Source organism: Branchiostoma lanceolatum, chromosome 2, assembly GCF_035083965.1.
Source record: "Branchiostoma lanceolatum isolate klBraLanc5 chromosome 2, klBraLanc5.hap2, whole genome shotgun sequence".
NCBI classification, from domain to species: Eukaryota; Metazoa; Chordata; class Leptocardii; order Amphioxiformes; family Branchiostomatidae; genus Branchiostoma; species Branchiostoma lanceolatum.
Window position 1 is genome coordinate 37,523,975 of NC_089723.1, and position 27,494 is coordinate 37,551,468.

At 42.7% G+C, this 27,494-nt stretch overlaps 1 protein-coding gene across 1 annotated transcript; it reads left to right on the top strand.

Moving 5' to 3' along the window:
* The first annotated feature begins 425 nt into the window (after positions 1–425).
* On the top strand, positions 426–27,494 carry LOC136427052 (peptidyl-glycine alpha-amidating monooxygenase-like). Its single transcript, XM_066415770.1, has 26 exons — positions 426–773; positions 1,143–1,197; positions 2,207–2,297; positions 2,706–2,797; positions 3,034–3,111; positions 4,126–4,177; positions 4,810–4,877; positions 5,577–5,660; positions 13,820–13,956; positions 15,328–15,380; positions 15,950–16,188; positions 16,235–16,315; positions 16,447–16,569; positions 17,103–17,189; positions 17,627–17,872; positions 18,385–18,511; positions 19,007–19,123; positions 19,572–19,644; positions 20,165–20,307; positions 22,694–22,776; positions 23,327–23,530; positions 24,195–24,304; positions 24,706–24,802; positions 26,048–26,242; positions 26,785–26,960; positions 27,345–27,494. The coding sequence occupies exons 1-26, from the start codon at positions 558–560 to the stop codon at positions 27,474–27,476; spliced, it is 3,159 nt and encodes a 1,052-aa protein (XP_066271867.1). The 5' UTR covers positions 426–557; the 3' UTR covers positions 27,477–27,494.

Consider the following 27,494-nt stretch of genomic DNA (forward strand, 5'->3'; position numbering starts at 1 on the left):
AGCTCCATGGAGCTGGCTCCATGGAGGCGATTAGTACAGCCCCTTCTCAAAAATCCAGGATACAGACTATTTGGTAACTCTTTCTGCTTGTTGTTTTCTTTGCACAGGTGGATGTCCATGACTGATCGATGATGAAATGACGCAAGAAGCTATCATCGTACAGAAACATTTCAGCAGGGACACCATCGTTTCTTCTGGTCTCTAGTCTAGTCCAGTCTAGTCCAGTCTACATCGTGCCATCATCCCTTTGAGGAGTGACCAAGATCTTGGACAATAGTCCATGATTCATGGAATGAGTCAAGAAGTCAGTACCTGTATCATATTAGAAAGACTTTAGCAGGGATCATTTCTTCCGGTGTCTTCAAGATCTACATTGTGGCAACATCCCTTTGAGGAGTGACCAAGATCTTGGACAAAAGTCCTTCTATATCAAGGTTAAACTGCAAATTTCCAACACAAGAATTTGAACTTACCCAAATTTTCAACTGATCGGCTCCAGTCTTTATCGCAGAATTTTACATTTTACATTAAATTTGGACGTCATAAAAAAGATAGAAATGAAGCAGAGCGTCAGCCAGCTGTCCTTGGTCCTGTTGTGTCTGGTGTTGTTCGGCACGGTCGGCGACGCTTCGCTGCGACAGTGGGAGTACGAATACCCGGGTGACGAGGACGTGTTTGAGAGGCAGAACTATGCCAGACATGAGGAGGAGGAGGAGGAGGAGTACCAGGAGTTTGTGATGGATATCAAGATGCCGGGGGTCTTTCCTCGTCAGGTGGGGAACAGTTATACTTGTACTTCATTCGTTCATTCATCTATTCATTTATTTCATTAATTTTTCATTTATTCAGGTAGAATGCAGTCTTGTACTTCATTTATTTGTTTGTTCATTCATTGATTCATTTGTTCATTCAATCATTTTCATTTATTCGTTCAATCATTCATTTCATTCATCATTCATTCAATTAATCATTCATTCCTGTCATTCATTCCTTAATTCATTCATCCATTCATTCATTTGTACTAGTTTGTAAATTATGATCTTGAAGATAAACCAAGTAGGGGGAACTAGTGATTGAAAATTACTTATTGTCTTTTGACACAGCTGTTAGTAGTTTTCTAACATGATTTTGAATGATTTCAGGATGATGCGTACCTGTGCACTCAGATAGAGACCCCAAAAAATACTGCATATATCAGTAAGTGATGCTTTGTTGCCAATATTTCATTCAATATACATTGTTTATGTTCATAAGAATTGAACACAATGTGGAGGGGAGGGCAAAACAGGTGTAACGACACCTTTACAGATTGCACTCCCACAAGCTAAAAACAACATCAACAATACAGTATGAAATTTTAAAAAATCAAATATGGGTACATGTGTCGATTGATAGAAATCCTAATTTCTTTTTTAAAGTAAAAGTTAAAATTCCTCCCCGCACCAGATGGCGACCATCTGCGGATCCGTTTCCGTGGCACTTATGCCACACAACTTTGTGCAATCACTACAGCAGGGGGCTAGTCCACTGGTAGTAGGGATGACAACAAAGTTACTTGCCCCCATTGGAGCCCATGATAAGACCCACTAAAGTAAGGCCCTATAAAAGTACTTACCTTAAATTCAATCTTAAAAACACTTCTCCACCAGGAAGTCACAAGGGTATACTTGATAAACATGCAAAGAAAACAGAGGGTTGTACAGCTCAAACTCGCAAAACGCCACACGGAAGTAAACAGACCCTATCTCTGACCTAGTTTCCAGCCATACCCATCCGCATGACCCAACAACTCACATATGTTCTTACGCCACCAAAACTGCTAAACTAAACAATTTTCAACTAAAATGGGAAAGCTAAGACCCTACCTGTTCCTTCTAACTAAAAAAGTCTCCAGATTGGGCAAAAATTTTCAAGGAAAAGAAAGGTTTCAAAGATTTTAAGTAGGGACTACAAACGAGTTCAAAGATTGTGCCACTCAACTTAGGGGTAAGCCCTACTGTACCGGGTGTGTGTTTAACTGCCATACCTTTTCCCACCTGTTGAGTTCTAAAGAGAAAGCAGTATGTACCATTTTTATGTCGGTATGACTCGGCGGGGGATCGAAGTCATGACCTACCGTATGCAAGGTGAACACTCTACCCACTAGGCCATCGCACCGGTGTTTCAGTATGTGTTAACCGTGCCTGTTTCTGTCGTGTTTCTGCAGCTGAGTTTGTGCCTGCAGCCAGCATGAGCACAGCCCACCACATGATCCTGTTTGGCTGTCAGACACCCTGGACACTCAGGAAGGATGTGTGGTGAGTAGGGATGGGTACCTAAAGCCAATGTTGATTTGATTGTATGGATGACAACCTACTGACACGTACTGACAGTGGCGCCGTCTTGGCTTAACGGTTAAGATGTCTGGGCCAGAACCCAAGGGTCTTGGGTTTCAATGTCCTATTATGCCACCGATGTTGTGCCCTTGGGAATGGCACTTTTTACATAACTTTCCTCACTCTGCCCAGGTGTAAAAATGGGTACCTTACTTCGGTTGGGGATGTAAAAGGCAGTGGAAGGAGAGGGTTGGGCTCCACCTTCCAATACTGTGCCCTAGACACAATGGATAACAACCCACTGCCCCTACAGCCTCAAAAAGGCTATGGGACTACCTTTACTTTTTGCTGACATGATGTAAAACTCAATTTCCACCTTCTCCCCTGCAGGGACTGTGGGAGCATGCGGGACAGTTGTAGGGACGGGGGACAGATCATGTACGCCTGGGCAAGGGACGCCCCTCCCACACACATACCACAAGGTGAGCTTCATCATTTTTTTTGAAATTATTTATTCTTATTGAATTTTCAAAGAAAAACAACAAAGTAACACAGTGTGAGAACCATCACGTGGGAAACGATAAGCAACCAAAAATATATAGATAATGTAATCATTGTAGTAAAGAATAACAATGTTAATAACAGAAGTTTAAAATTCAACCATGATGATAACAGAAATAAACAATTTAGAATCGTCATATCTGCTCTCTTTTTTCAGATGTCGGATTCCGCATCGGTGGTGAAAGTGGAATGGACCACTTGGTTCTACAAGTCCATTATGCACATGGTTTCAAAGGTACAGGAACAAGTTTTTATCCACTTTGTGCACAAAAACTAATGTATCAAGTGCATTAACATGTATTTGAGCTTTTATGACATATTTGTTGAAGATAAATATTGGCCCTAGATATTTTGAAGCCTTGGTTTTACTCTCATATCAACCAGTAAAACAAACTGATGTACATCATGCACATAACAAACAAACGAACCCCAATTGTAACCACCTACCAGTTCTGTGGACAGGCTCTAGCAACAGCAAAGAACCACCCGTACCTAGGCGTTACGTTAACAACGGGGCTAAAGTGGAACACCCATATTAACAAGGTAACAACTAAGGCTAAACAGACATTGGGGGTGATCAAACGTAATTTGTGGGCATGCCCAGCAAAGGTAAAATCACTTGCATACACGTCTCTGGTAAGACCAAACCTTGAATATGCTGCAACAGTTTGGGATCCATACACAAAGAAGGACAAAGATAAACTGGAGAGGGTGCAGAACCAAGCTGCCAGATTCTGCACGAACAACTATGACAGGGGTGCTAGTGTCACCAAAATGAAAGCAGATCTGCAATGGATGTCACTTGAATACAGAAGGACAACGTCCAGACTTTGCATGATGTACAAAATGACTAATAAACTTGTGGATGTACCGACTGATAAGTATCTAATGCCAGCTCAGAAGAGGACTAGAAATAGTCATGCTTTCAAGTACCGGAGTTATCAGCCAAGGATTGATGTGTTCAAAAATTCGTATTTTTCGAGAACCATAGTAGAATGGAACTCGTTGTCATCAAGTAATGTAGGAGCATCTTCACTAAGTAGCTTTAAAGAACGGTTACAGTCAGATATGCAAAGACTAGGTGTAACAGACCGTTCGGTGTAATATGACCAGCTGCTGCCGCGCCGCGTGCCTGCGAAGCTGGTGTGTTACGCCTAATGGCGGTTGTACCAGCTATATAGATACAGATACAGAACAATAGACAAGTATAATTCTTGATACTCAATTGTCTGATTTCTTTCATTAACAGATGGAGCAGACTTAGATCACTCCGGCCTGTCCTTGCACATGACCTACAGACCGTGAGTTTATTTATTTATTTATTTTGATTTGCCACATTTTGTGGAAGGATTGACATAACAGGTGAACTATCACATTTTCAAGATGTCATCCCAGACCGGACTGTAAGATTTGGACCATCGCACACCGGGGCATGCCCCTACTCTTTTTCGAAAGGTGTGGTGGGTTCTTTAACGTGCGCGGGGTGTGGCTCTCCTCAAACACGGGACCTCCATTTAACGTCCTATCTGAGGGACGTCCCTAACTCTATATGAGCTAGGTACTCATTTACACTTGAATGAAGTAAGCAAAGTCGTGTTAAGTGCCTTTCCCAAGGGCACAACGTCGTTGTTGAAAAGTTGTTGAAAAGCTATCCTCCCTTTTGGCTGAGGAAACTTTTCAAGTGCCTTGCATACCCTCGCAGAAGTACTAGTACGCTAACATGTAAATGACTGTATTTATTAGACATTTTGACCTCATGCAAGCTTTGTCTTTACAAATGAAAGTACATGACTGTATTACTGCCTTGCATACCCTCGCAGAAGTACTAGTACGCTAACATGTAAATGACTGTATTTATCAGACATTTTGACCTCATGCAAGCTTTGTCTTTACAAATGAAAGTACATGACTGTATTACTGTTATCCTCTGCAGGCAAAAGTTCATAGCAGGGATGTTCCTACTGGCATCTGGATATGCACACATTCCTGCTCACTCTAAAGGTAAGTCGTCAGGATTTCCCGTTTTACATGTATGTTAGGTACATCAATGCCTCAAGCCCCTGTCACATATTAATTTTAAGACTCTAGATTGGCAGTGGGTTAGAAGTAGCCTGGAATCCATCCTATTCTAGCTACAGTTTGCTCCTCTTTTAATTGCATCGTAGTAGGATATGACTTTCCTAGTTGATTTCCCAGGACTCTGTTTGGCCATACTCCCCAACCTCAGGTGTAACAACAGTATATCAATTCACATACTCATTGATATACAGATTACGCTTGTCTCATTCTTAGTCACTGATGAAAGAGTGTCTGTGAATGCTATCTGAAATGTCTGACTCTTAAGAGAATTTGTCCAGTTGCAATGATTAATTTTGTGTTACGTGTCATCATCATCGGTCGGCTGCAATGCAGGCGACTGTAAGTAGCTTCCAGTTCTTTTTGTTGCCAGCGAGCTTTGCAATCTGCCCTGGCGCAAGCAGGCCGCTGTCATCACCCAGAAGTTTCTGTGTGTACTGCAGATAGGTTGTAGGTTGACGTCATCGCCTGTGTCTGCCGTGTGACGGAGTGTACAGTGCGTGTACGTGTACTATCAACCTACTCATGAATCCCAGTGTTAAACTTGCATCTGTTCAACAAGATGTGTCCACTGGCAGATACAAAGACTTGTAAATAACACATGTTTTTCCCACACATTTCTAGGTGTGACTGTGGACCTGGCCTGTGGCTATGACGATCCAGTGGAGATCCACCCCTTTGCATTCCGTACCCACGCTCACACATTAGGTAACCAGTTTTTTGTTCCTAATCAGTTTTGCTGTTTTACCACATACTAGAGCTGTGTACCTAAACAAATTCAAGGTACAGGTACGGGTACAGGTACAGGTACATGGGTTAAGGTACAGGTCCGGACCTGATCCTGTACCTAAACTACTTGTTTGGAAAATGCTAGATTTTCAATAAGGACACAAGCATGTTTGAACTGGTAAAACATAATATTTGATTCTGCTAGGTATTATTTTCATGAAAACACAGATGAAAATTTGACTCCAGCCATGCAAATGGGTTTTTTGTGCTTTAGAGTGCCTATGTGAAAATGAATCCGCCCGGGACGGTCCGGACCGGTTCGGAAGCAGTCCAGACCGCACACCCACGCCCACCCAGTCCGGGCCGTGAGCCTCCCAGTTCGGACGCCCACGCGGTGAACCATCATTAAGTGGTTCGGCGCGTTAGGTAGTTCAGGACCGCTCGGACGTTTTGGGCACCGTAAACACTTAGAAAATAATTGGCGGCGCCTGGCCAATTTTTTCTAAGTCCCTAAATGAGATCTAGCCGTGCGGCAGCGCCCCCTTCCGTACGCAAAGCGCAGCGACAAGAACAACAAGAGGTCAAGTCGGCAGGTTGCTACAAGTAGTCGAGATCGCTGTGTAGAATACCGTGACTCGCAGAAAAGGTCAAAAAATATTTTAGTGCTGCGGGCAACTGTTTCAAGATATCGCTCAGGACCTTCGTTCTCCACATTTTGTCGAGATATTTCATGTCTTCCAAACGTGACCGATCTACTCTGGATACCATTACGTGCAACCCAACAGAGCGACAAGCTGAGAGCGGGCGAACATAAACATCAACTGGCACTCAATCACCCTGTGGCAATTCCCCGCGGGATCTGCTAATCCGAAAACATTTCTCTATCCTAAATCGACTAAATAGCAGAGTAGGGTAGGCTAGAAAAAAAGAAACTGACCCGTCTTCTACGTATAACCGACTTTATCTTTAAAATGCTGTTCAATTTCCCGCTTTGGAGCTGTTTTGAGTTGCCGTTTGAAGAATCTGCTACGCCGCGATCACGTCCTGCAATCAGTGGAACCGCTGTGACAAGGCGCCAGGCAAGCCCCGCCCCGTTGTTATCACATTATTTGTCACGCCAAAGTTCACTTTCCGGATAAAACCGACTGCAAATTAGGTGGAAATTGCTGTCGATTTGTCACTGAGTCTGTGCCGAGGTTTAGCAAAGAGGCGAGCATATTTTATCTCTCCGTTCAACCTTTTTGATTCAACCGACGGGAGCCAAAAGACCACGTCAACCCGCTGAAACACACACACGGCCTGTCAGTGTCAGTTACGTTCTCTGCGATCTGCCCCACAGCACAACAAAATAAAACGAATGTTGCGTGTGCAGAATGTCGAGAGGGTCCAGAATTGCAAAATATATTCACGGCGGTCGGTTGCAGGCCCAATCAAAAGGAAGAAGTTGTTCCTCCCCGTTTATAATCCCCCGCGGTCTGCAAGCCAGGGAGGAGCGCCGCGCCTTTGATCAGGAATTTCGCCGCGGGCTTTCATCGGCTTCTCAAGTATGCAAATGAGCCAAGACATGTCGTAGCAAGTCGGCCTGGACCGATGTGCCCCAGATTTCCGACAATTCCCATATTTAGAAAACTCGACTGGGTTAGGTAGACGTCATCTTCGGCTGGAGGACAAATGACGTCCTGTAGATATTTGTTCCTCTACTTACAATAGATGACTTAGATTCCTTCACTGTACGGTTGACAAACTTGAGTTTACGGCTACCTTTGTTTCAGTTTTCTAACGATAGGAATATAATTATGTATACAATGTAGTTTCATGTAGTTATAAGAAAATTATGAAACTCTTCTCAGCTATTAAAATTTATTGTTTTTTTTGTGAAGTCCTTTAGGTCCTACTGCACTGAGACGTTTTATCTGGTCACTATCGAAATGCTGAGAGAAGGTAGAATACAGTCATTAATGTAAAATATTTTGTTCGGCGATGTGGTTTATTTGTATTTCACGTTCTATCAGAAAGCCAGAAAAAAACGTAGCTAGAACGGCTATTTCATTTCTTGTATATAATCTAATAAACGTCACGGCCGTGTCTTACTTGTACACTTGAACGGTAACGGCTGTTACTAAATTTGGCCACCTTAGCGAACAAGAACTGGAGCGATATGACTTGATCTGTTGAACGATCAGAGTAGCTGACTTCACCAACCAACTGAAACATTTTCGGAACTACGTTGTTGCGTTTTAGGCCGTTTTCTTTATTCATGTTATCCCGGCAGTCGCTTTTAGGGGGTGCAATACCCCCATGGCTAAGGTTTCTTCCAAGCCACCAACCGATGTTGTGCATTTTTCGAAAATCATCCTGTCATTAAGACTGAGGGTAGAATTTTGAGAACGAACCATATGTACGAGGCAAATTTTCTTACCGTCTACTTAATCGCCCCAGCTATTTTCTTTCGCTTCATTTATATCGTTTTAAAATCATCCTCCGTCGCTGATATCAGAGTCACTCCACACTAACCTGATCTGACCTTCTTGTCCACACGAAGCCGCCGGCCCGTGATCGATGACAGGGAAAACACCCCCAAACGAGTGTCTTTGACACTTGGGTGTTCATTGAGATGTCCATATCCGCTACACGCGTCCCTGAAAGGAGAATCCTGTGTTCTCTCCTATTGATAGTCGACTTACCATTCTAAGGTCCAAGGGTGTCAGGTTACCGGGGCTCTTGCGCGCGTGATCTTGTGGAGTCTGAGGCTACTATAAACATCTTAAACAAGATCATAACAGTTTATTGCAAATATTGCAAAATTTTCTTAGAGTATTTATTCCATTCGTAATTTTCAGAGCTACACAAAGTCAGGATCAAAGCAATGGCCAGATGGATTAAGTGAAACCTATGTCCTTGGTAAAACCAAAGTTCTTGTACATCCAAAACTCCTTCCGATTGATCGAATTTTTCGGAATGGTGTTTTCCAGTAAGGACATTTGGATCGTATATACCAAACACGAACCATGATGGTGGCAGCTGTATGTGTCTTCAAACATTTTACTTCATTATTCAAGGAGTTCATTGCAAATCCTAAGGCTGCGTATTTGACTGTAAAGGCACCGAGAGTACACGCGTACACAAACATGCTAATATATTAGGCGACAACATAGCCGGTGATTTTTCACCAAACAACTTATAGAGGAAAATGGAAATATCATTCATCTCCATGACTTAGAATTCAGGGAATGATAGTAAATGTCTAAATGAATAGCTAGTATTTCAAGTTCTGAGCGGAAATGAACGTCCCAGCAACTTCACGACACTCGACAGTTTCCCGTACACACGAGCAAGTTTTGTCTGTTTACTACTGCACGGGCGCGCTGTTTGTTCCGCAATGCCATACGGCTTGGCACGGACTTCTCAAAAACTTTATCAAAGTCAGAAAAATGAATTAAGACCTTCACTGAACATTTTTTTCATACTCGGGGCTTAAGTAGTCAGATCAAATCTAAAAAATGTTGAAAGTAGATAGATACGAAATAAACAATGATACAATCATTAGATACATTGAAAATAGTCGGCAAAGGCAAAAGGTTATGAATTTAAAATGAAGCAAACTAGCCGCATGCCCTCAGCATCAAATATCTAACTGAGAGTACTGCAGTTAGATCTAGGCGTCTGACCAGGACACTGAAAACTGATTTACTTGACATTACGCCCGGGCGCAGTGGCCGGCAGGGTGATGGCGATCTCAGGTCACGCCACGGTGCTCCCCGAACCGTCCGGACTGCTAGTTCGGGACCGGCAATTATTCTAATTTTCGGCGGGTGTGAAGCAGGAGAGACTGGCCTGTCTCCCCTGAGGAAACCATGTGGAATTCCAGCACTTGCACTGACTGCATTGCGCGTGCGTCGCGGTCTTTTCAATTCAAAACTGTATCTTGTAAACCGTTTCGTGCTGTCCTGTCTGATTTTCGCCGCGTATTTAGCTTTACACTAAGGCTAACAGTACTGAGGCTAAGAGTATCATGGATAAGACGTGTCATAGGAGAGTTTGTACCCCGTCATTGTGGCTCAGGATACGTCAAGGTGATATTAGGAGATGGAAACAGTCTGGAAACACAAAGGTTTGTGTGGAATGTTGTGACGCCGTCCCACCCATCTTGCCGAAGGTCCAGTGAATTCGAACTACCAAGATCCCCTCCTGTTGGATAAACATGGTAAGAAACTCTGTTTTATATTGTGAAAGAGTCCTACCGAGTATGAGATGATAGTTGGATGTCTTCAACTTGGATATGAAACAAAATCACAGTTTCCTGGATACTGTAGAATTTACATTTTGGCCTACTTCGGGGAAGGGGACACGAGGGGGGGTGCTTGTTGTGTTATGCAGATGTTTTGGCGCCCATAAGTTTCGTCAAGGAGTTATTGGTTTCGTGAAGAGACGATGATTGCTTCTTGCATCAAACAGAAAGATTATGTCCGTTAACGTTGGCCAAGGAAATCTAATTGTGTTGGGTGTGCCGATGCCAGAAATACAACCTCAATAAGAAGAAAAAAATCGTCAATCGAAGAGAACGTTGCTCTTCCATGATAAAGTTTTTTCTGTCCCTTTTCGGGTGTTTGATTTCGAATACAATCATTAAAAAAATCAACGGTACCTTCCGTGGTCAAAACTGATTATTTTCAATAACCTGACATTACACCAAATTATGCAGTTTCTTGCCAAATCACCGCCGATCTATAGTCGGCAGACCGTTTTGACCCCTGCTGTGAAGTCATATTTTCATGACTTGGGGCTCTCCTTCTTAATCTTATCACCAAGCAGATGTATGTTTCGGCACGTTTTTGTACGTCCTTGAACATGTGGCACATTTCATGGTCAGCAATCGCCCTGGAGATTCCGTTAGTTGCTGAAAATAGTAGAATCATTATGATTCCATAAGGACATACTCGCCGAGAAAATACGTTTTAAGATACTGTACAAGAAATATATTTACTTATGTGTAAAATCGACCATCTGTGCTTGCGTATACTAAATGAGGTACAGAAAAGCTGAGTAAAAGAAAGCTGAAACGATGTCCTTACTGTGACCCTTACACTTGGCCTGGTATTAGAATGAATGACTTACAGATTATTACAGACCACATAAATGTAAATGCAACCGAAAACATATTGCAGGCAATGTTACCTCACCCCTGCAATTATATTGTAACGACGCAACTCTATTATGATCGTACAAAACATATCCATATACACCAATGAACAGATAGTTTTAGATGCACGAGGAAGTTTACGAATCTATATTCTTCTTAGTTCCTTTTGACTTTTCGGTACATAGAACAAAGCATGAACCAAATCAATTTTTGTCCACGCTTTATACAATTCAAATGAACCACTGAGCAAACATAAACATTCCGTTACATTTTTTTTAAACCAGATTACAGTAACAGATAATGAGATACTAGTAAATCGCATAACTTCCTCCACCCCGTAAAATGAAATTTCGCCCCAACAACAATGGTTGTTTGATTCCCGCAACATGTCCAAAACCATTTGTATGTTCATCTATGCCGTAACCTATTTCACGATATGTTCGTTAACTTCGTACTTTAACTGACATAGAAATCTGACGCCACCGGAGGTCTACAATATGTCTTCCCATAGGGATTCTTTTTTAGCAGATTTTTACACCCTCTTTGTCCTGCTGTAAAAACTATAGTAGAAATTCAGTAATTCTAGCACGCTCTTGTCAGCTCAAAGGTGGCGGACTTTTGTGATTTATTGCGCATTCTCCCATCCCCTCCAAAAACCAAAGTGCGACATGTTGATCCCCAACCTACCGTAAACAGTCTGCCTGTCTCGTTGGGAAGTGACTTGGGGTAACGACAGTGTCAGGTCACTTCCACTGAAAAGGGACTCGGCTGCCCCCGATATCGGGGTTGGGAGGGAAACTTTTTGTTTCAGTCTGTCTATCTTTTTGGATCGTGTCATGAGAGCACCCGGGTCACTCTTGTCAATAGTCGCCAGAGCGTAAAATTCCCTGTACATGTGTATATGCAAGTGGTATATTTAACCTCCTTGGTATATGGAAACGCAACTACACAAAGACAGTATGACCCCCAGTGGTGATGTGGTTGTCGGTAACGCTACACAGTCGAGTGACAGTGATGGACAGCCGCGCGCCTTTGATATTCAAAAGTGGGCCAGCGCGTGCTGGGCGTGGCCACATGCTCGCGAATTATGTACATCTCATGGTTTGATTTTCTTGTTTTCCCCGGAATTTCTACAACTTGCTTATGGGGAAATGGCGGGAGCCACATCAAGAAAGTACTAGTAGTATGAGATTATTCTCAGTAATAGTCCTGGCAATGTATGCGCAAACTGTGACAAAAAATAACACACGTGGAACGTGATAAATAAACAATAACGTAACTTACTTGTGTGTGGAGCGGACTAGTTGGCGGCTGCCCCAAAGGACCGGGAGACTTCAATCAACCAGGGAGAGTTTAATTCATACATAGGGGACAGTACACATCAAAGTTTATGTTACTTTAGATCTCCTGGAGTTATCTTTTATGATACTTGATTTACAGATACAGTATAACAATTTAAACAAGATTCTTTTATACGATGAAGAGCAATACGTGTCATCAATAAAATATTTGCCGTTTCCATATGGATTCGCCTTCTTGTGGGGTCAATGAACTCTCGCCGCCGCTGGGATTACGTGCCAATGTCGGCATGAATAATGTTCGCTTGCTCTTTTCCGTCGGTCTGTTAGGAGATATGAAGAGGTTGCTAAATTCAACAATGTTTAATTTGCTGGATGATGAACTTATTGTAAATCTATATATTAGTCTTTCCCCCAAATGCACAAAGCAACCACAATTACGTTTAAAAAATGGCAACAAAAATCCAGCGATTTTTTGGGGCTACATTACCTTGTGCTGGCGATCAAATGCTTCATTGGGTTTCGCAAATCGTGTCACTTCAAGCCCTCCTTGATAAGTTGATCTATAGCCGCCGCAAAGAGATCTGTATTCAGATTCTTTCAATTTTGCAATGGCCGTCCGGCGGTTCAGACGGTCCGAACTCTGTAGACAGCGATCTCGACCTCATAACAGCTCCAATTTACGCATTCCACGGGCGTTCGGGGGCGTTCCGTTACCATAAAAATGGGTGGTTCGCGGTAGTCCGCAGACGTACGAACCGGCTCCCCGCGGCGTTCTGCGCGTCCTCAGACGGGTCGGGGTGATTTGTTGCTATGGGAACCGCCAGTTCGGGGGTCCCGCGACGCCGGTTCGGAGGTCCCGCGACGCCGGTCCGGGCGGAGCCGAACCGGTTCGAACCACCCGCCGCTGGCAGCGCTACCGAACCGGTCCGAACCATGCCGTTCCGGACGTAGTCCGAACTAGTTCGGACCGCCAATCTGAACCACTTCAGGCCGTCCGAACCCGTTTGGACGGTTCAAGAACGTACGCCCCGCCCGACCGACCCGTCCCTCTCCCGAACTCTTAGGAGTTCGAACTGCCCGTCCGAACCGGTACGGACTGGTCCCGTACGGGCAAATTTTTACATAGGCGGCTTTAGAGCACTGCCACGGTAATTTCATAGTAATTCTATCTGTCAAAGTGGCCACCCCCTGAGTCAGGCCCAGTACGGATACAGCAGGGTCAGGTATTTTGGACCTGTATCTAATTGATTGTACCCGGTACTGTATCGGTACAGCATACCGGTACACAGCTCTACCACATACTATGATAGTTCTATCATTCAGCTTATGTGTAGTGGTTACTAGGATGGCTAGAGGATACTTAGCTTTAAGGCAGATTTAAAGCAAACCTGTAGAATTATATGAGACAAAACTTTTCCCGTATGCACATCCCGTATGCACTTCCTATAGCTACATGTAGGATTGCATGTGTGTCTAGTGTCCAATCTTGTGCAACCTTTTCTTCCTGCTCAGTATATTTTCATTATTATATCTACTCTAGTGCCAAAGAAATTGATTTTGGACAATGTATGGTCTGAAGTTGTATGATAAACATTTTTGTACATGGTCTTCCTGATAAATAAATCCAGTTGTAAAGCTCAGACTGTATTATTGTGAATTTACATCATTGGTGTTTTTCTTGTTTTCCACAAACCCAGGTCGAGTGATCAGTGGGTATGTGGTGAGAAATGGCCACGAGTGGATCGAGCTGGGCAGGGGGAACCCACAGTGGCCACAGGCCTTCTACCCCATGGCCAACGCCAAGGAGAAGGTTATATGGTCAACAGACATTGTTGTGAGTTTTCCAACATTTTGTTCCACTTTGTAACGGGGGGGGGGGGGGGTTCAAGCACCACTAACTGATCAGTCTAACTGGTCTAAACTTTTTAGCCTAGTGGCGGGCCCTGGTTCCGGTTAATCCCCAGGAGCCAGGAGACTGTGCTACTCGCCTCTTGTGTTTCAGTGGTTCCCACTGTTACAACTTGAACAAATCAGCAGTGACAGACCATATTACAACAGTGTAATAGACTGGGATGAGGCCAGGGAGCTAGACAGAGAGGACAACAGAATGATAAATTTTTGAATTAGAGGCGGTATGGATCAGAAAATCTACTCCAGTCATGAACTGTGATGAGGGGGGTATAAACTCAGTCATGTTTAGGACCACATTCTTCACACTGTAGCGGCGACACCTAGCTGCTGTGCAAAGTATGACTAGTCAATATTACCCTGAGGAAAGGTGACGGATGGTCCAAACACTTGGTTGTATACAAACAACTTAAAGTTTGTTATCCAACATGTTGTTGAGTTTTCTATATTGTGTGTAAATTTCCTTGATGCCAGATGGCAGTTTTGCTGTCCTGAGCTAAAAATTTAACCCATCTTTTTGTATCGTCATCAGTTTTCTGATAAAACAATGCTAGATAAGGGACGGTAAAACAATCAGATATCAAGAACATTATGTATTAAGTTGTACAATGTAGTTATGTTGTGTTGAACACAGTTAAAGGCAGACTAAACTTAATTTCGTAAAGCATACTGCAGTATGTTAAATATACCACTAAGACCAGTTCTGACTTCTTTTACATGAGTCCATCATAGATTAGCGTTTTTACAATATTTGAAATTCGCGGTGTGGTGATGTAATACTGGCGATGTCCAAAGACCTTTGACCTTTGCGACGTCAGATTCCGAGTCGGCCACACCTGCACCATAGGAATTGCTCCAGACGCCATTCCTCGGAATCTGACGTCACAAAGATCAAAGGGCTTTGGACATCGCCAGTATTACATCACCACACCGCGAATTTCAAATGTTGTAAGAACGCTAATCTATGATGGACTAGTGTAAAACAAGTCAGGTCTTAGTGGTTTATTTAACATACTGCAGTATGCTTTACGAAATTAAGTTTAGCCTGCCTTTAACCTCCCCCTGCTTGACCTGGTAACCAATACAAATTTGGTGTCAAATTGCTTAGCTTAGCAGGCTGGTGGTTAAAGAGAAGGTTTAAATCCACCCATGGGTACTGATACACACTGTAGCATGTTTGTTGTAAGGGTCCTTTCCAAATGCTTCTAATTCTTGGAATAGAGGCTGTCAGCTCTTGAGTGACAACTGTTTTCTCTCCGCTGACAATTGTCAATAACCCGCCTTCCATCCCTGCCAGGCTGCCAGATGTGTGTTTGATGCGGAGAGCAGAGATGACGACACGTTTATCGGGTATGTACATGTAGGAAGTAAACATTAGACTCGCAATCTAGTTGTTTTATAAACATAATGTTACACAATTGATAAGATGTTAGAGAAAGATCTGTCAGGAAACAATGAGAAAATGTCCAAAAATTAAAGTAAATTTGGATTCTGTACAGGGTTTTCCTTTCATTGTGGTCATGTGTGTGTTTGTGTGTGTGTCTGTCTGTGTGTGTGTTAGGGTGTCTGTGTGTGTGTGTTTGCATGTGTGAATATATGTGTTTGTGTGTGCGTGTGCGTGTGCGTGTGTGTGTGTGTGTGTGTGTATTTTGCATGTATGTACATTTGTATGTAACTGTATGTACTATGTGTATTGCATGCATGTGTGTATCTGTATGTGTTTGTGTTCATGATCAGGTACTGCAAAGCATGATAATGAAATCTGTGACTTTGCTTTGGCACTGCAGAACAGTCAGAGAACAAGAATTAAAAGGCATGACACGATGATAAACTCACTAAGTGATATGAAGCAATAAGTTAAAATATAAGTTAGACTGACATCAGTGAGTAAAAATAGGGAATGCTCCCTCCATCTCCAGAGCAACGTCCTCCGACGAGATGTGCAACTTCTACATGATGTACTACACCGACCCGGTCAGGGGCGCCACCTTCAAGGAGTGCTCCTACCCCGGAGACGTTGACTTCTTCGCAGACATCCCCGCCACTTCCCTGGTCGTTCCGGACTCCCCTGAGGGAGGGGGGCTGAAGGAGGGGTGGGAGGACCATGTCCACATGCACCACCATCATGGCCATGGCATGGGGGAGGAGGACATGACTGGTAGGTGTTTGTTTGTTTGTTTGTTGTTTGGACTCCCCTGAGGGAGGGGGGCTGAAGGAAGGGTGGGAGGACCACGTGCACATGCACCACCATCACAGCCATGGCATGGGGGAGGAGGACATGACTGGTAGGTGTTTGTTTGTTTGTTTGTTGTTTGGACTCCCCTGAGGGAGGGGGGCTGAAGGAAGGGTGGGAGGACCACGTCCACATGCACCACCACCACAGCCATGGCATGGGGGAGGAGGACATGACTGGTAGGTGTTTGTTTGTTTGTTTGTTGTTTGGATGCCCCGGAGGGTGGGGGTCTGAAGGAAGGGTGGGAGGACCACGTACACATGCACCACCATCACAGCCATGGTATGGGGGAGGAGGACATGACTGGTAGGTGGTGTATTTTAGGTTTGTGGTCTGTAGTACAGGGGTAATATATTGGAATTGCATGCATGTATTTACATTCTGTCCATAGGATCTTATATAAAAACAGTCAAACCTGCACAAGAGACCACCTCTACATATGGACCAGCTGGCCAATGTGACCATATTTGGTGGTCCCTTGGGAAATTTTCCCATGGACACAAGCACTATGTCTATAGTGACCACCTGTCTGAATTGACAAGATTTCATTGGTCCTGAGTGGATGGGCAGTTTTGACTGTAACTAACAACTAACTGGACAGGTATAGAAATTGTTCCTGAGCAGCCTTCAGAACCCCTCAGCTTCTCCTATTGGGTCAGCTTATTGTTAGTGACTTGAACTTTCCTTAACCCTCTCCCTGCTGCCTATAACCCCATAACTAACGGTGAATTGGTAGCCAAACAGCTACTTTAGTGTGCTAACAATTGATTTAAAAAACACAGCTAACACTTCTTCTTCTGTCGCTGCATCTTTCCTCTCACGCCTGCTTGTCTCCGAAGGAAGCTTGTATCTGCCTGACCTTCCTGTCTTACCGTACGACATCGCTCCGGAAAACTTGTTGAGCGAGCTGTACAGCCTCTACACAGGTTAAGACTTAAATGGTTTTAGATGCCGTATGTTGTATGCATTTTCTCACTCTAAATCTCTGATCTGTGTTCGTATATCTGTATGTGTATGTTGTATATATACATGTATGTCTGGTACAGTCAAACCTGCAGCCTGTTGAATTCCCCAATTAGATTAATGGCTGCTTCTGGGCTGGGTGCCACTGTCAATCAATTTTGGTTATTGAGAGGGGTGTAATAGCCCCATGGGAGCAAAAACAGTGGTTGATGTTTGGGTTAGAAAATTGGTTGCTTCACCCCAATAAAGCTAAATCAGTCATCCTCAACTGAGCTGAAGCATATTGCCCAATAAGGGGCTAACAGGCATCACAAGAGCAGTTTTAGTCCAGGCAAGCCAACCGATTTGATGATGATGAGGTATCACAATCACAATAGACTCAAACTCTAACTGTACACAGGGATGGACGAATCAACCACAGGAAAGTCCTCTACATCTACATCAACCAAAACTCTGGCTCCGCCCCAGCAAAATATAACAACAGAGCAAAATGAGGGACAACTCGAGAGAATCACGGAGAAGACGAAGACCGTTGTGAGAGAGCCGCACCAGAGTACTGAGACAGGTGTCAGTCAGGGTGGGGATTCAGGACAGGCCAGCTCAGAGTCTCAGTCAACGGCAGGTTCTCAGTCATCACTACATACAGGTGTGTGTTCACTGTAGTATTGTTTTCAAATTGTATGATATCTTAATTGCATAGCATTTTGTATGGAGTGTTGTATTGTGTAAGTCATAAGTGTGGTGCACAATGCCATGACCAGCAATTAGTGCCAAGATTGTCACAGTGTTGCTGCATGATTCAAATAAACTTATAAGTCAAAGTCAATCAGACTCAAAGGTGTGTGCACTTGTTTTAGAAATTTGTTTTAGACACTTATTTTAGAAATGTTTAGGAATCATACCCCAACAAATTTCAACTTTGAAGAACAGCCAAGTCATTAAGAAAAAGATTACATACTGCTTTCTCTGCTTAGCACTCAGCACTTACAGTGTATGAGGAAGAGTATGAGAGTTAAAACAGTGTAGTGACCTGTGTGGCCCAAGGGCTATTGACATAGCCACTGCCCTTGTACACTGAAAGATGTGTGAAGGATTTTAACTTTAATTAGCAAACTAACTAAAAGAGAACTTGCAACATGTACCTTTTCTGTCCTGCAGAGTTGAGATTGGTGGAAGGATGGCCAGACAAATCACTGGGCAGTCTTGGCCAGGTGGCAGGAGTGGGGATGGACAGCAGCGGCAACGTGGTCATCTTCCACAGGGGCGACCATGTCTGGGACGCTTGGTGAGACTCACTATAATAACAACACCTGTCCAGATTCTGTCTGTACTGTACTGTTCTGTATCTGTATTGCTAGTATAACTGCCCTTCGGTATAACACAGCAGCTTTGCAGGCATGCAGTGTGATAAGCCTCACAAAATACTGTCAAATATGTACCAGACCCCATTCGTAACAGTCCAGTATTTACAAATCAGGATCCAACTTGGCATGGGATTGATCCCTATTCACAAATCCTGGTATAAACAGGGTCCAAGTGAACACCTCTACATGTACATAAGGCCAATGTGACCACTTTTTGCTGGTCCCTTAGATGATTTTCCCAATGATACAAGCATTAAGAATCCTGTCTATAGTGACCACCTGTCCACATAGACCAGATCTTATTGGTGAATTTTGAACTGCATTTGAAATATAAGTGCCCTTCCTGTTTGATGTAGTACTTGAAAATTGTTATCTGTTTTCAGAATTGTATATATATATTATTTGTTTCTTTGCAGGACTTTTGACTCCAGAAGACAGTACAGAGAGAAAGACAAGGGCCCCATCGGCACCGACACGGTCATCTCACTCAGCCCGCAGACAGGGAAGCCTGTTCATCAATGGGGAAGGGACTTGTGAGTTATCTAAGTTAACATTAATTTCTATATACATGTATACAAGATAGCCGAGTCCGTGTTTCAGGGACTCCCTACCTCAGAGTCTGGACCAAGAGGTTGGGGTTTTGAATCTTGGCTGTCAGCACTCATTTGTTGTTGTTCATAATAAGATATCTATTCAACATTTTTGATTCTGCTTGTTGTTCTGGGATTTTGTAAGTTTTCTGAACAATCACTTGCTTTTGGCAAAGTGTAAAAAGCTTCTCACTCACTGGCTCACTATTCATTTTACCGGTATCGTCTGTTTTTCCTTGTCTCTCATCAGTAAAACTTTAATTTCTTGCATCTCTTGTCACTAGGTCAGATGTGTATGATTGTACAAAGTGATAAATTTCAAAGTGTATCTCTCTTTTTCATTTTGTCGCTGGTCAGACCATCTCATGGTTATGTTCCTGTTGTTTCCCAGCTTCTACCTCCCCCATGGACTTACCCTTGACCATGAGGACAATGTGTGGGTGACTGATGTTGCCATGCACCAGGTACGACTTGTTCTGTCACTGCACAACACAGAGAGAACATTATCTACCAACAAAGCTTTTGATAATCCATCGTATTTGACTATGGACTGCAAATTAGGGGGAAAAGGGAGATTTTTTCAGTGTATTAATTAAGTTAGTGGTTGAAATACTGCTGTATTATGAATTATAGGCTCTGTGTATAAATATCTATCTCTGCACGTAAAAAAAAACTTTTCGAGAAGAGAAGGGGTGACCTGGTGTGCTTGGCTGAAAGCGCAAGCCATAGATGATAGAGAAGCCTCATTGCACTACTACATGTAGCTACAGGTGTTCACTATAGACATGATGCTTGAGACAGTGGGAAAAATCATCTTAGGGACCACCAAAAAGTGATCACTAAAATAGGTAGTCCTTAATATGTAGTGGAAACTTTTATTGTAGGTTTGACTCTACTTGAAAAAAAGATTGAAGTTGAAGATGACTGATTTACCTTTACCACAAGCCATTATCATGACCACTTCACTCATCTTCGCCCTGCCAGGTGTTTAAGTTTGCCCCCGGGGGAGGGGAGAGACCACTGCTGACCCTGGGGGAGAGGTTTGTGCCCAACTGGAGCACGGACCACTTCTGCCAGCCCACAGACGTGGCGGTGGAGAAGTCAGGGGACTTCTATGTGTCGGACGGGTACGTGGCAACTCTTTACCTTAGCCAAGAAGGTTATATTTTAGGTGCTGTTTGTCTTTGTGTGGATGTGTGGACAGCATAACTTGAGACGTTGTGGATGGTTCTTTATGATATTTGGTTTGTCAGGGGACGTCTATGTGTCAGACAGGTACGTGGCAACTTTTGTTTCGTTTGTAATTGTACTTCTCTCTCTTTGTCATTCTTTGAGCTTAACGTTATGTTATCCACCAAAACAGAAGAGTCTTTATTCATTTATCAATCTTTGATACATATGCATGGGTAGTCCCTTCAGCTGAATAGGGCTGATTTTCAAGGGAGCCCATATCATAACAATTAGTAAACAAAGTACAAACTTGAAGTAACTTACATTGTAAGTCTTAGATCAAAACTGAAACAAAATTCAATATTGCACAATCTATACAAAGCAAATTAACAGTGACAATGGTAAATCAGAAATTTGTCAAAAATGAATTATAGCATAATGATATGATAAAGGTATATCTTCTTTCCAACCAACAGTGGTTGTCAAAAAAACATTCAATTTTGATAATTAGTAATTGAGGATTTTTATAACAAGAGATAGGTGACAGTGTTTAGGTATTATAAAAAGGAGGAAGCTAATTATCATCGCCGAGTACTTGTACTCGGAGAAGATTATGTTTTCGGTTGAGAAATCTGTTGGGTTGGTCTGTATGTATGTCAAGAGCATAACTCAAGAAAGCTTCGATGAATCTTTATGAGTTTTGGTAGGTGTGTAGTGATTGTGCAAAGGAAGGTCAATTTCGAAAATGGTTCACCTTACGTTTTTCAACAGTACTGCAGCGTACTTTGCATTTTTTTGTGTTTGTATGTAGGCAAAAAAAGTGACGGAAACGTTGATGGATCTTCATGACTTTTTGTAGTTGTGTAGATGTTGTAGAAACGGAGGTCAAGTTCGAAAATGATCTATCTGGCGCTTTCCTACAGAACTGCAGCATGCTTTGTGTGTACGTGAGTTTGTATGTCGCCAACATAACTTGAGGAGCTGTTGACGGCTGTGCATGATATTAAGTGGATAGGTAGGGGTGTCAAAGAGGAAGGTCAAGTTCGATTATGGGCCTCCTAGCGGATATCTAAGGTACTGCAGCGGAGCTTCAAAGTTTGAGGCCAAATTTTCGGGAGGCGTCAGGTTCATCATTTTTAGGTGGTAGATAGCTTCTGGAACAGCAAGTGAGTGGTGTAAATTAAGGCCCCCTAGCTGCTTGTTTGGAACTGCAGTTGGCATTTTTTTGTTACCTTTGGAGACGAATAAATCCAGCAGGGATTTATGGATTATCATAATTTATGGCATGTGAATAGTTTGGGTGATGCTTTACATTATTGAATACTTATCATGCAAATAAGGAAATAATTTGCATAATAAATGAGGAAAGTTTATCAATTCTCCAAAAGCTTGTAGTCAAATTTCATGCAAGTGCTATAGTCATGATTTTTATGTGGTTTATAGCTCTTGGGGCAGGGAGTAAGTGATGTAAGTTTAGACCCCCTAGTGACTTGCTTAGAACTGCAGTGGGCTTCTTTTATGTTACCTTAGGAGGCAAATATCTCGGGTAGGATTTGATGAATTTGCATTGTTTTTGACAGGTAGCTTATTGAGGTAATGATAAACAAATCTATATGAAATTGTACTCAGGGTCTAATTAAGTGGCGAAATAGGCTTGTTTATAATTGCGTTAAAGTACCTCTTGTCGACCTACATCTAAGGACAACACCTGTTTGTCACTTGGGCTCAAGATTGATGCTCTGCATTCCTTATATGGGTCAGGCAGCACCACATCACCCGCTTGGGGGGAGCTAACATCAACAAACACAGGACGTCAATCCTACACAGCTCCATACAAGTAGATACCACAGTAACTAAACTATCGACCACAGTCAACAGCATTAACATCTACAGACCACACTCCTTGCCTGAAGCAGCCTTTATCGATAGACTACAAAAACGTCATGCATCAAGTTCCAAGTGCCATCTTGACAATTATCCTTGGTGATTTCAATTTCGACCTCTTCCTCCCCAAATCCTTATAATTCGTAACGGGACAGTTCAAGCTCCACTGACAATAGTACCCTTCTAGATCACGTTTTATGTCCGTAGACATGTACAAGACAGTATCAGAGTTACTGTAATCATCATCATCTTCTGTGTTGCCTTAATATAACAACAAACTGTCAATTGATAGACTCAACTTAATATATGAGGTAACATTATAAACATAATTGATTTAAGAACTCTATAAAAACACCGCACTCTGCACTCTTTATAGAAACCCTTGCTTATTCGGCGAAGATATGTGTTCGTGGAACTCTAGTTGTTTTTCATATACATTGTATTGTGTTTCCTCCACAGATACTGTAACAGCAGAATTCTGAAGTTTGACAGCACAGGGAAACTTCTGGCAGTTCTAGGAGAAGTTTCACATGATGCTGCACGTAAGTGTTGCCTTGCTTCTGTCCCAAGCACTTGTATGTGTTAGTAGTCATCTTTGAAGCTACATAACGATCACTTGTGCCAGAGATCAGAATGCTATTTTTAAAGAATTGGGATTTGTTTTCAAATTGCTACTTATAAATAGAAGCCTTACTCTACCTCTCACAAAGAGACCACATTTCAAGCAGCATTTCAGTCTAAGCTAGCAGCTAAAAACTTAATCATAAATTCATTTTAAGAAGACAGCTTCACCTTATAAGTCGAATGAGGAAATAGGTTTTACATGACATTGTCCATTGTAAGTGCCTTTCCCAAGGGCGCAACACTTGCCAGGAATTGGAATTCAGAACCTTCCATCAACCTTGAGTAAAATGTAAGATGTCCAAATTTGAATAAATTGATGGAAGTTTGTACAAGATGACAGAAAAAAGAAGACTATTTGTAGGATTTTTCCGTCAATGGGAATTGGGATGATAGAAAAAAATTTAAGCTAGTTAGAATAGAGCCCTGCAACAACCCTAACCACAAGACATCTTTACCACCCCCTTCCAGCTGACCAAGGCTTCGCCCTGGGCACACAAATGGTCATCCCTCACAGCCTGGCGCTGGCAGAGGACAAGCAGCAGCTGTGCACGGCCGACCGAGAGAATGGGAGGGTGGTCTGTTTCAGCACCGTGACTGGGAAACCCGTACGCACCATCCAGCATCCCGAGTTCGGAGATAGGCTGTTCGCTATCAGCTACAGTCCTTCACAAGGTATTCATTTATTAACCTTCTCCCTGCTGCCTAGCTATATAACCAATACAAATTTGGTGTTAAAAGGCTACTTTAAGGAGGCTGAAGGTTAAAAGAAGCTTCAGATAAATTGAGGGAGACTGTTTGCTAAAACTACTAACAGTCCTTCACAAGGTACTGTAAATTAATTTATTTTCGCAGGAACTTAATTTGGGATAGAAGGGGAAAGGAGATTTTTGTCTTACTCATTGAGGTGTTACAAATTTGTTTTTCCCTAGAACTATTGTAGAGTGTAACTCCTTGCCACTAGACATCCTCATTACTATAGTAGATAGTTTTAAACAATGCTTACAATGCTTAGTTATATGTGCAAAGTTTAGATGTGACAGGCCATTCAGTGTAAGATAACCAGCTGCTTCCGCGCCATGTGCCTGCGAAGCTGGTTTGTTATACTGAACGGCTATATAGATACAGATACAGATACTATGCTTGGGTCAACTGCAACTGCACAAATGATCTGAAGGACCAGCATAAAGTGGTCACATTCGCCACATAAGAGGACAAACGAATACAAGTAACACAATTATCGCACAATTGTTATGTTACTTTTTCAGGACACATGTCTTTGACTTACTACCGGTAATTGACTTATTTATCTGACACATTATATCTTCCTCTGCTGCAGGTGGCCTCCTCCATGCTGTTAATGGCCCCACGGACCCCCCCACCACTCCTGTGCAGGGATTTACCATGAGGTTTGGGGATGGGGAGATACTCGATACATGGCCTGATCAGGTACATGTAGGGACTGCAAAAACTTCATTACAACACTTATCTTAAATTGTCATTGTTTAAGTCATACCGGTAACTCCAGCTCAATAATAGCCTGGATGCCAGACTGTTTCCAGTGCCTATAGTATACCAAGGCCAGCTTATGACCAACAAGCCCCTAAGGAAACTTTACCATTCAATGACAAAAAAAATTTGAAAAGGACATTTTATGGTAATTTTCAACGATGTTGCGAGTCTTGTAAATTGTCAGATTAATTGTCTGGAAATATGAAGGTTAAACTGGGTTTAGCTTATTTCAGCAACCAGGTAAATGAAAGTATTAATTCCTTTGTCCGTGTGCCTATCCTTGAGAAGCGGCAATGTCAAGGAAAAAAACTAACTTCCATGTCTGCATCTCTATCCAGGCTTTTGGAAACCCCCATGACGTGGCCTGTGCCAGCTCAGGAGTGTACGTGGTGGAGATAGGGCCAAACAAAGTCTGGAAGTTGGAACCCACAGAAGGTGAGTATCTTAGACGAATTTCAGGCTTTTCTCATTCATAACAATCACTACTTATACTCAACCACCTTCACCAGAAATTGCAGTATGGCAGAATTGCTGAAAAGAGATTCCAATCATAGTTTGTAAATCGTAAGATGCTCCCTTAAAAGACAGAACTTTTCACCTTCGATTCATGTCATCTGAAATCATTGAATTAACAAATTAATGTAGAATTTATAAAAGGGAGACCATCATAACACATTCCTAGCATCCTGATCAGAGTCTCTGTCTACAGATCGGATCCCTAATGGTAGAATCAATGGTTCTGCCAGATTGCAATTTCTTCCCTGACACATAAATGTATGTATACCAAGTTATGAAGTCCCCACTGGGCTTGCCTTTTGGCACGAATGTCTTGCCTGTAGTGTGAGGTACAATGTAGCAGGGTGTAGGGTTACAGGGATTAAAGAGTCCCAGGGGCAGTGGATCCGAAGGGCCCGCGTTCGAACCTCAGTGGTTGACTCGAGCTCGGACATGTTGTAAGGGATTGCATTCGTCATTTCGGATGGTGACGTAAAGCCAGCGGCCCCGTGTATGAAGGAGCTTTGGGCGTTAGCCTCAAGCGTCAAACCTCTGCACGTAAAAGAACCCAACACACTTATCAAGAAGAGTAGGGGTGCTTGGCCAAAAACGCGAGCCGTAGCGAAGCCGCATTGCACTACCACTAGCTACTTGAAAAAGCATCATGCTTCACCTCAATTGAGGATGCCTGCTTTACCTTTTTAAGGTTACTTGGTCCTGAATGTGTGACAGGGCTAGGGGCTTTGCCAACCCTTCCCAAGTTGCTCCCAGTTGTCTTTAAAGCATAGAAAATGCATTTTGAATGCACCACATTGGATCAAAGGCAGCTGAAATTGACCAGTGTAAGCAATTATCTAAGGTGTAAGAAATGAAAGGATCCTTGTTTCAAAATGCACCAATCCAATCAGTAATTTGTTTCTCAGATTTTTAAAGAAAAAATATGGAGAGAGCAACACCAAAAATAAGAAGAAAAAAAGTATTCCATGGTAGAAAACCACCTAGTTACTTAATTTAGTTATTAGTGAATGCCATCTGTAGATTAGTCTCTGAGAGTTATTATTGTTGTGGTTTGCCATATATTGTACCTCGTATACATGTAGGTGTTGTGCAAAGTTCCTTCCTTCCTTCATTCCTTCCTCCCTTCATTTATTCATTAATTCCCTCCTTTATTCATTAATTCCCTCCTTTATTCCTTTATTCATTCATTCATTTACTCAGCAGATCAAATCTCTGTGAAGAAAGGAGAGGAAGACAGTCTTCAGGAGATCGAAGCTGACACGTCAGACAAGACGACATCAGGTCTAGGTACTGATGAGCAGAAAGTTATCACCCCATACGAATCACTTCTACAATCACACAAACTCCTTAAACTCCCAAAGGGTAAGGAACCAATCAATATATCAATAAATCAATCAATAGCTTGTACAGTATGCAGCTATAGACTGATTTGTGATTTTCTTTGATTTTCTCTGATTTTAGTTCATCTTTACTGATCTTTCCTTCCTGTTGGGTTTCAAGAGGCCTATAATTCGGAATATCTGATTGTTTCCCAGTCAAGATACCTAAGGGGGCCTACATGCCCTTTTGCTATAGATCAGCTTTTAATTCCACGTAATTTGTAGCCAAACTGCTCAAATTAAATGTAATTGAGCGCGATTCAGGTTACTCTATGTATAGCTTTATTTGCACCTGAATCTAGCAAAAAAGCTAAGCCAGCATGTCAAATTTAACGTGAAACTTATTAATAGGTGTAACTGTTGCTTTTCTGAATTTAGTGTTGAGCTTTGATGGAATGTGGGAGGTATGCAGGCCCCCACCTAAACTTTATCCTATTTTTCTATTCTTAAGGAATTTGATCCAATTTTTCCTTTCATATGCTCCCAGGAATCTTAAACATAATCACTAATTTTCTAATTTTGCAGGAGGAAACTTGCGGGAGGACCTGAGCACCACCCTGATCATTGCCACCGTCCTGGTGGTCCCCCTGGTGATCGTCGTGATTATTGCAGCCGTGGTGCGCTGCCGTGCCAGCGGGAACCTCCGCTTCGACAAGAGGAAGAAGAGCACGCTGAAATCCTGGATGAACGGATACAAGGAGGTACAGAAATAGTGCTTTCCTTTACCTGTCGAGACTCCTTAACACCTTTTAAACCCCTCTGTTGTGTGAACACCTTTCTCTACTGCTAATTTTTAAGCCGCAAGGTTGATCCTGGCTGTGTCGCTCACCTGACTGGAAAACATTACTGGAAAGGGTTGCAGTCCTTAGGACGGGACGTTAAGGCGTGGTCCAGGCTGTTCATAATGTGCTTGTCGAAAAGACCATGAGCGGTACCATGAGCCATGAGTGTAAAAACTGTACATACCGTACAGTATCGTAGCGTCTGTCTTCTCTGTCATGATCAGTGGAAGAATAGCTCTTCAGTGAGCTAAACTGGATCGATATCACTTTGAATTCACTTTACCTACCTTTTCCTGTTTACAGAAGCACCAGAACGGCAGCATGTTTTCCAACAAGAAGGGTTTCCAGAGAGTGAAGACTGAGGACAGTGATCACGAGGAGGACCCGCTGACTGACTCAGAAGTGGAGGAGTACAATGCAGTCAGGAGTGTATGATTATCACTGGACCTCAGA

Bases quoted from the DNA above. Each gene is read 5' to 3' on its own strand.
- LOC136427052 (XM_066415770.1), top strand. From the start codon at position 558: ATGAAGCAGAGCGTCAGCCAGCTGTCCTTGGTCCTGTTGTGTCTGGTG. The intron at 1,198-2,206 runs GTAAGTGATGCT...GTGTTTCTGCAG, and splicing joins AAAAAATACTGCATATATCA to CTGAGTTTGTGCCTGCAGCC. The intron at 3,112-4,125 runs GTACAGGAACAA...TTTCATTAACAG, and splicing joins TTATGCACATGGTTTCAAAG to ATGGAGCAGACTTAGATCAC.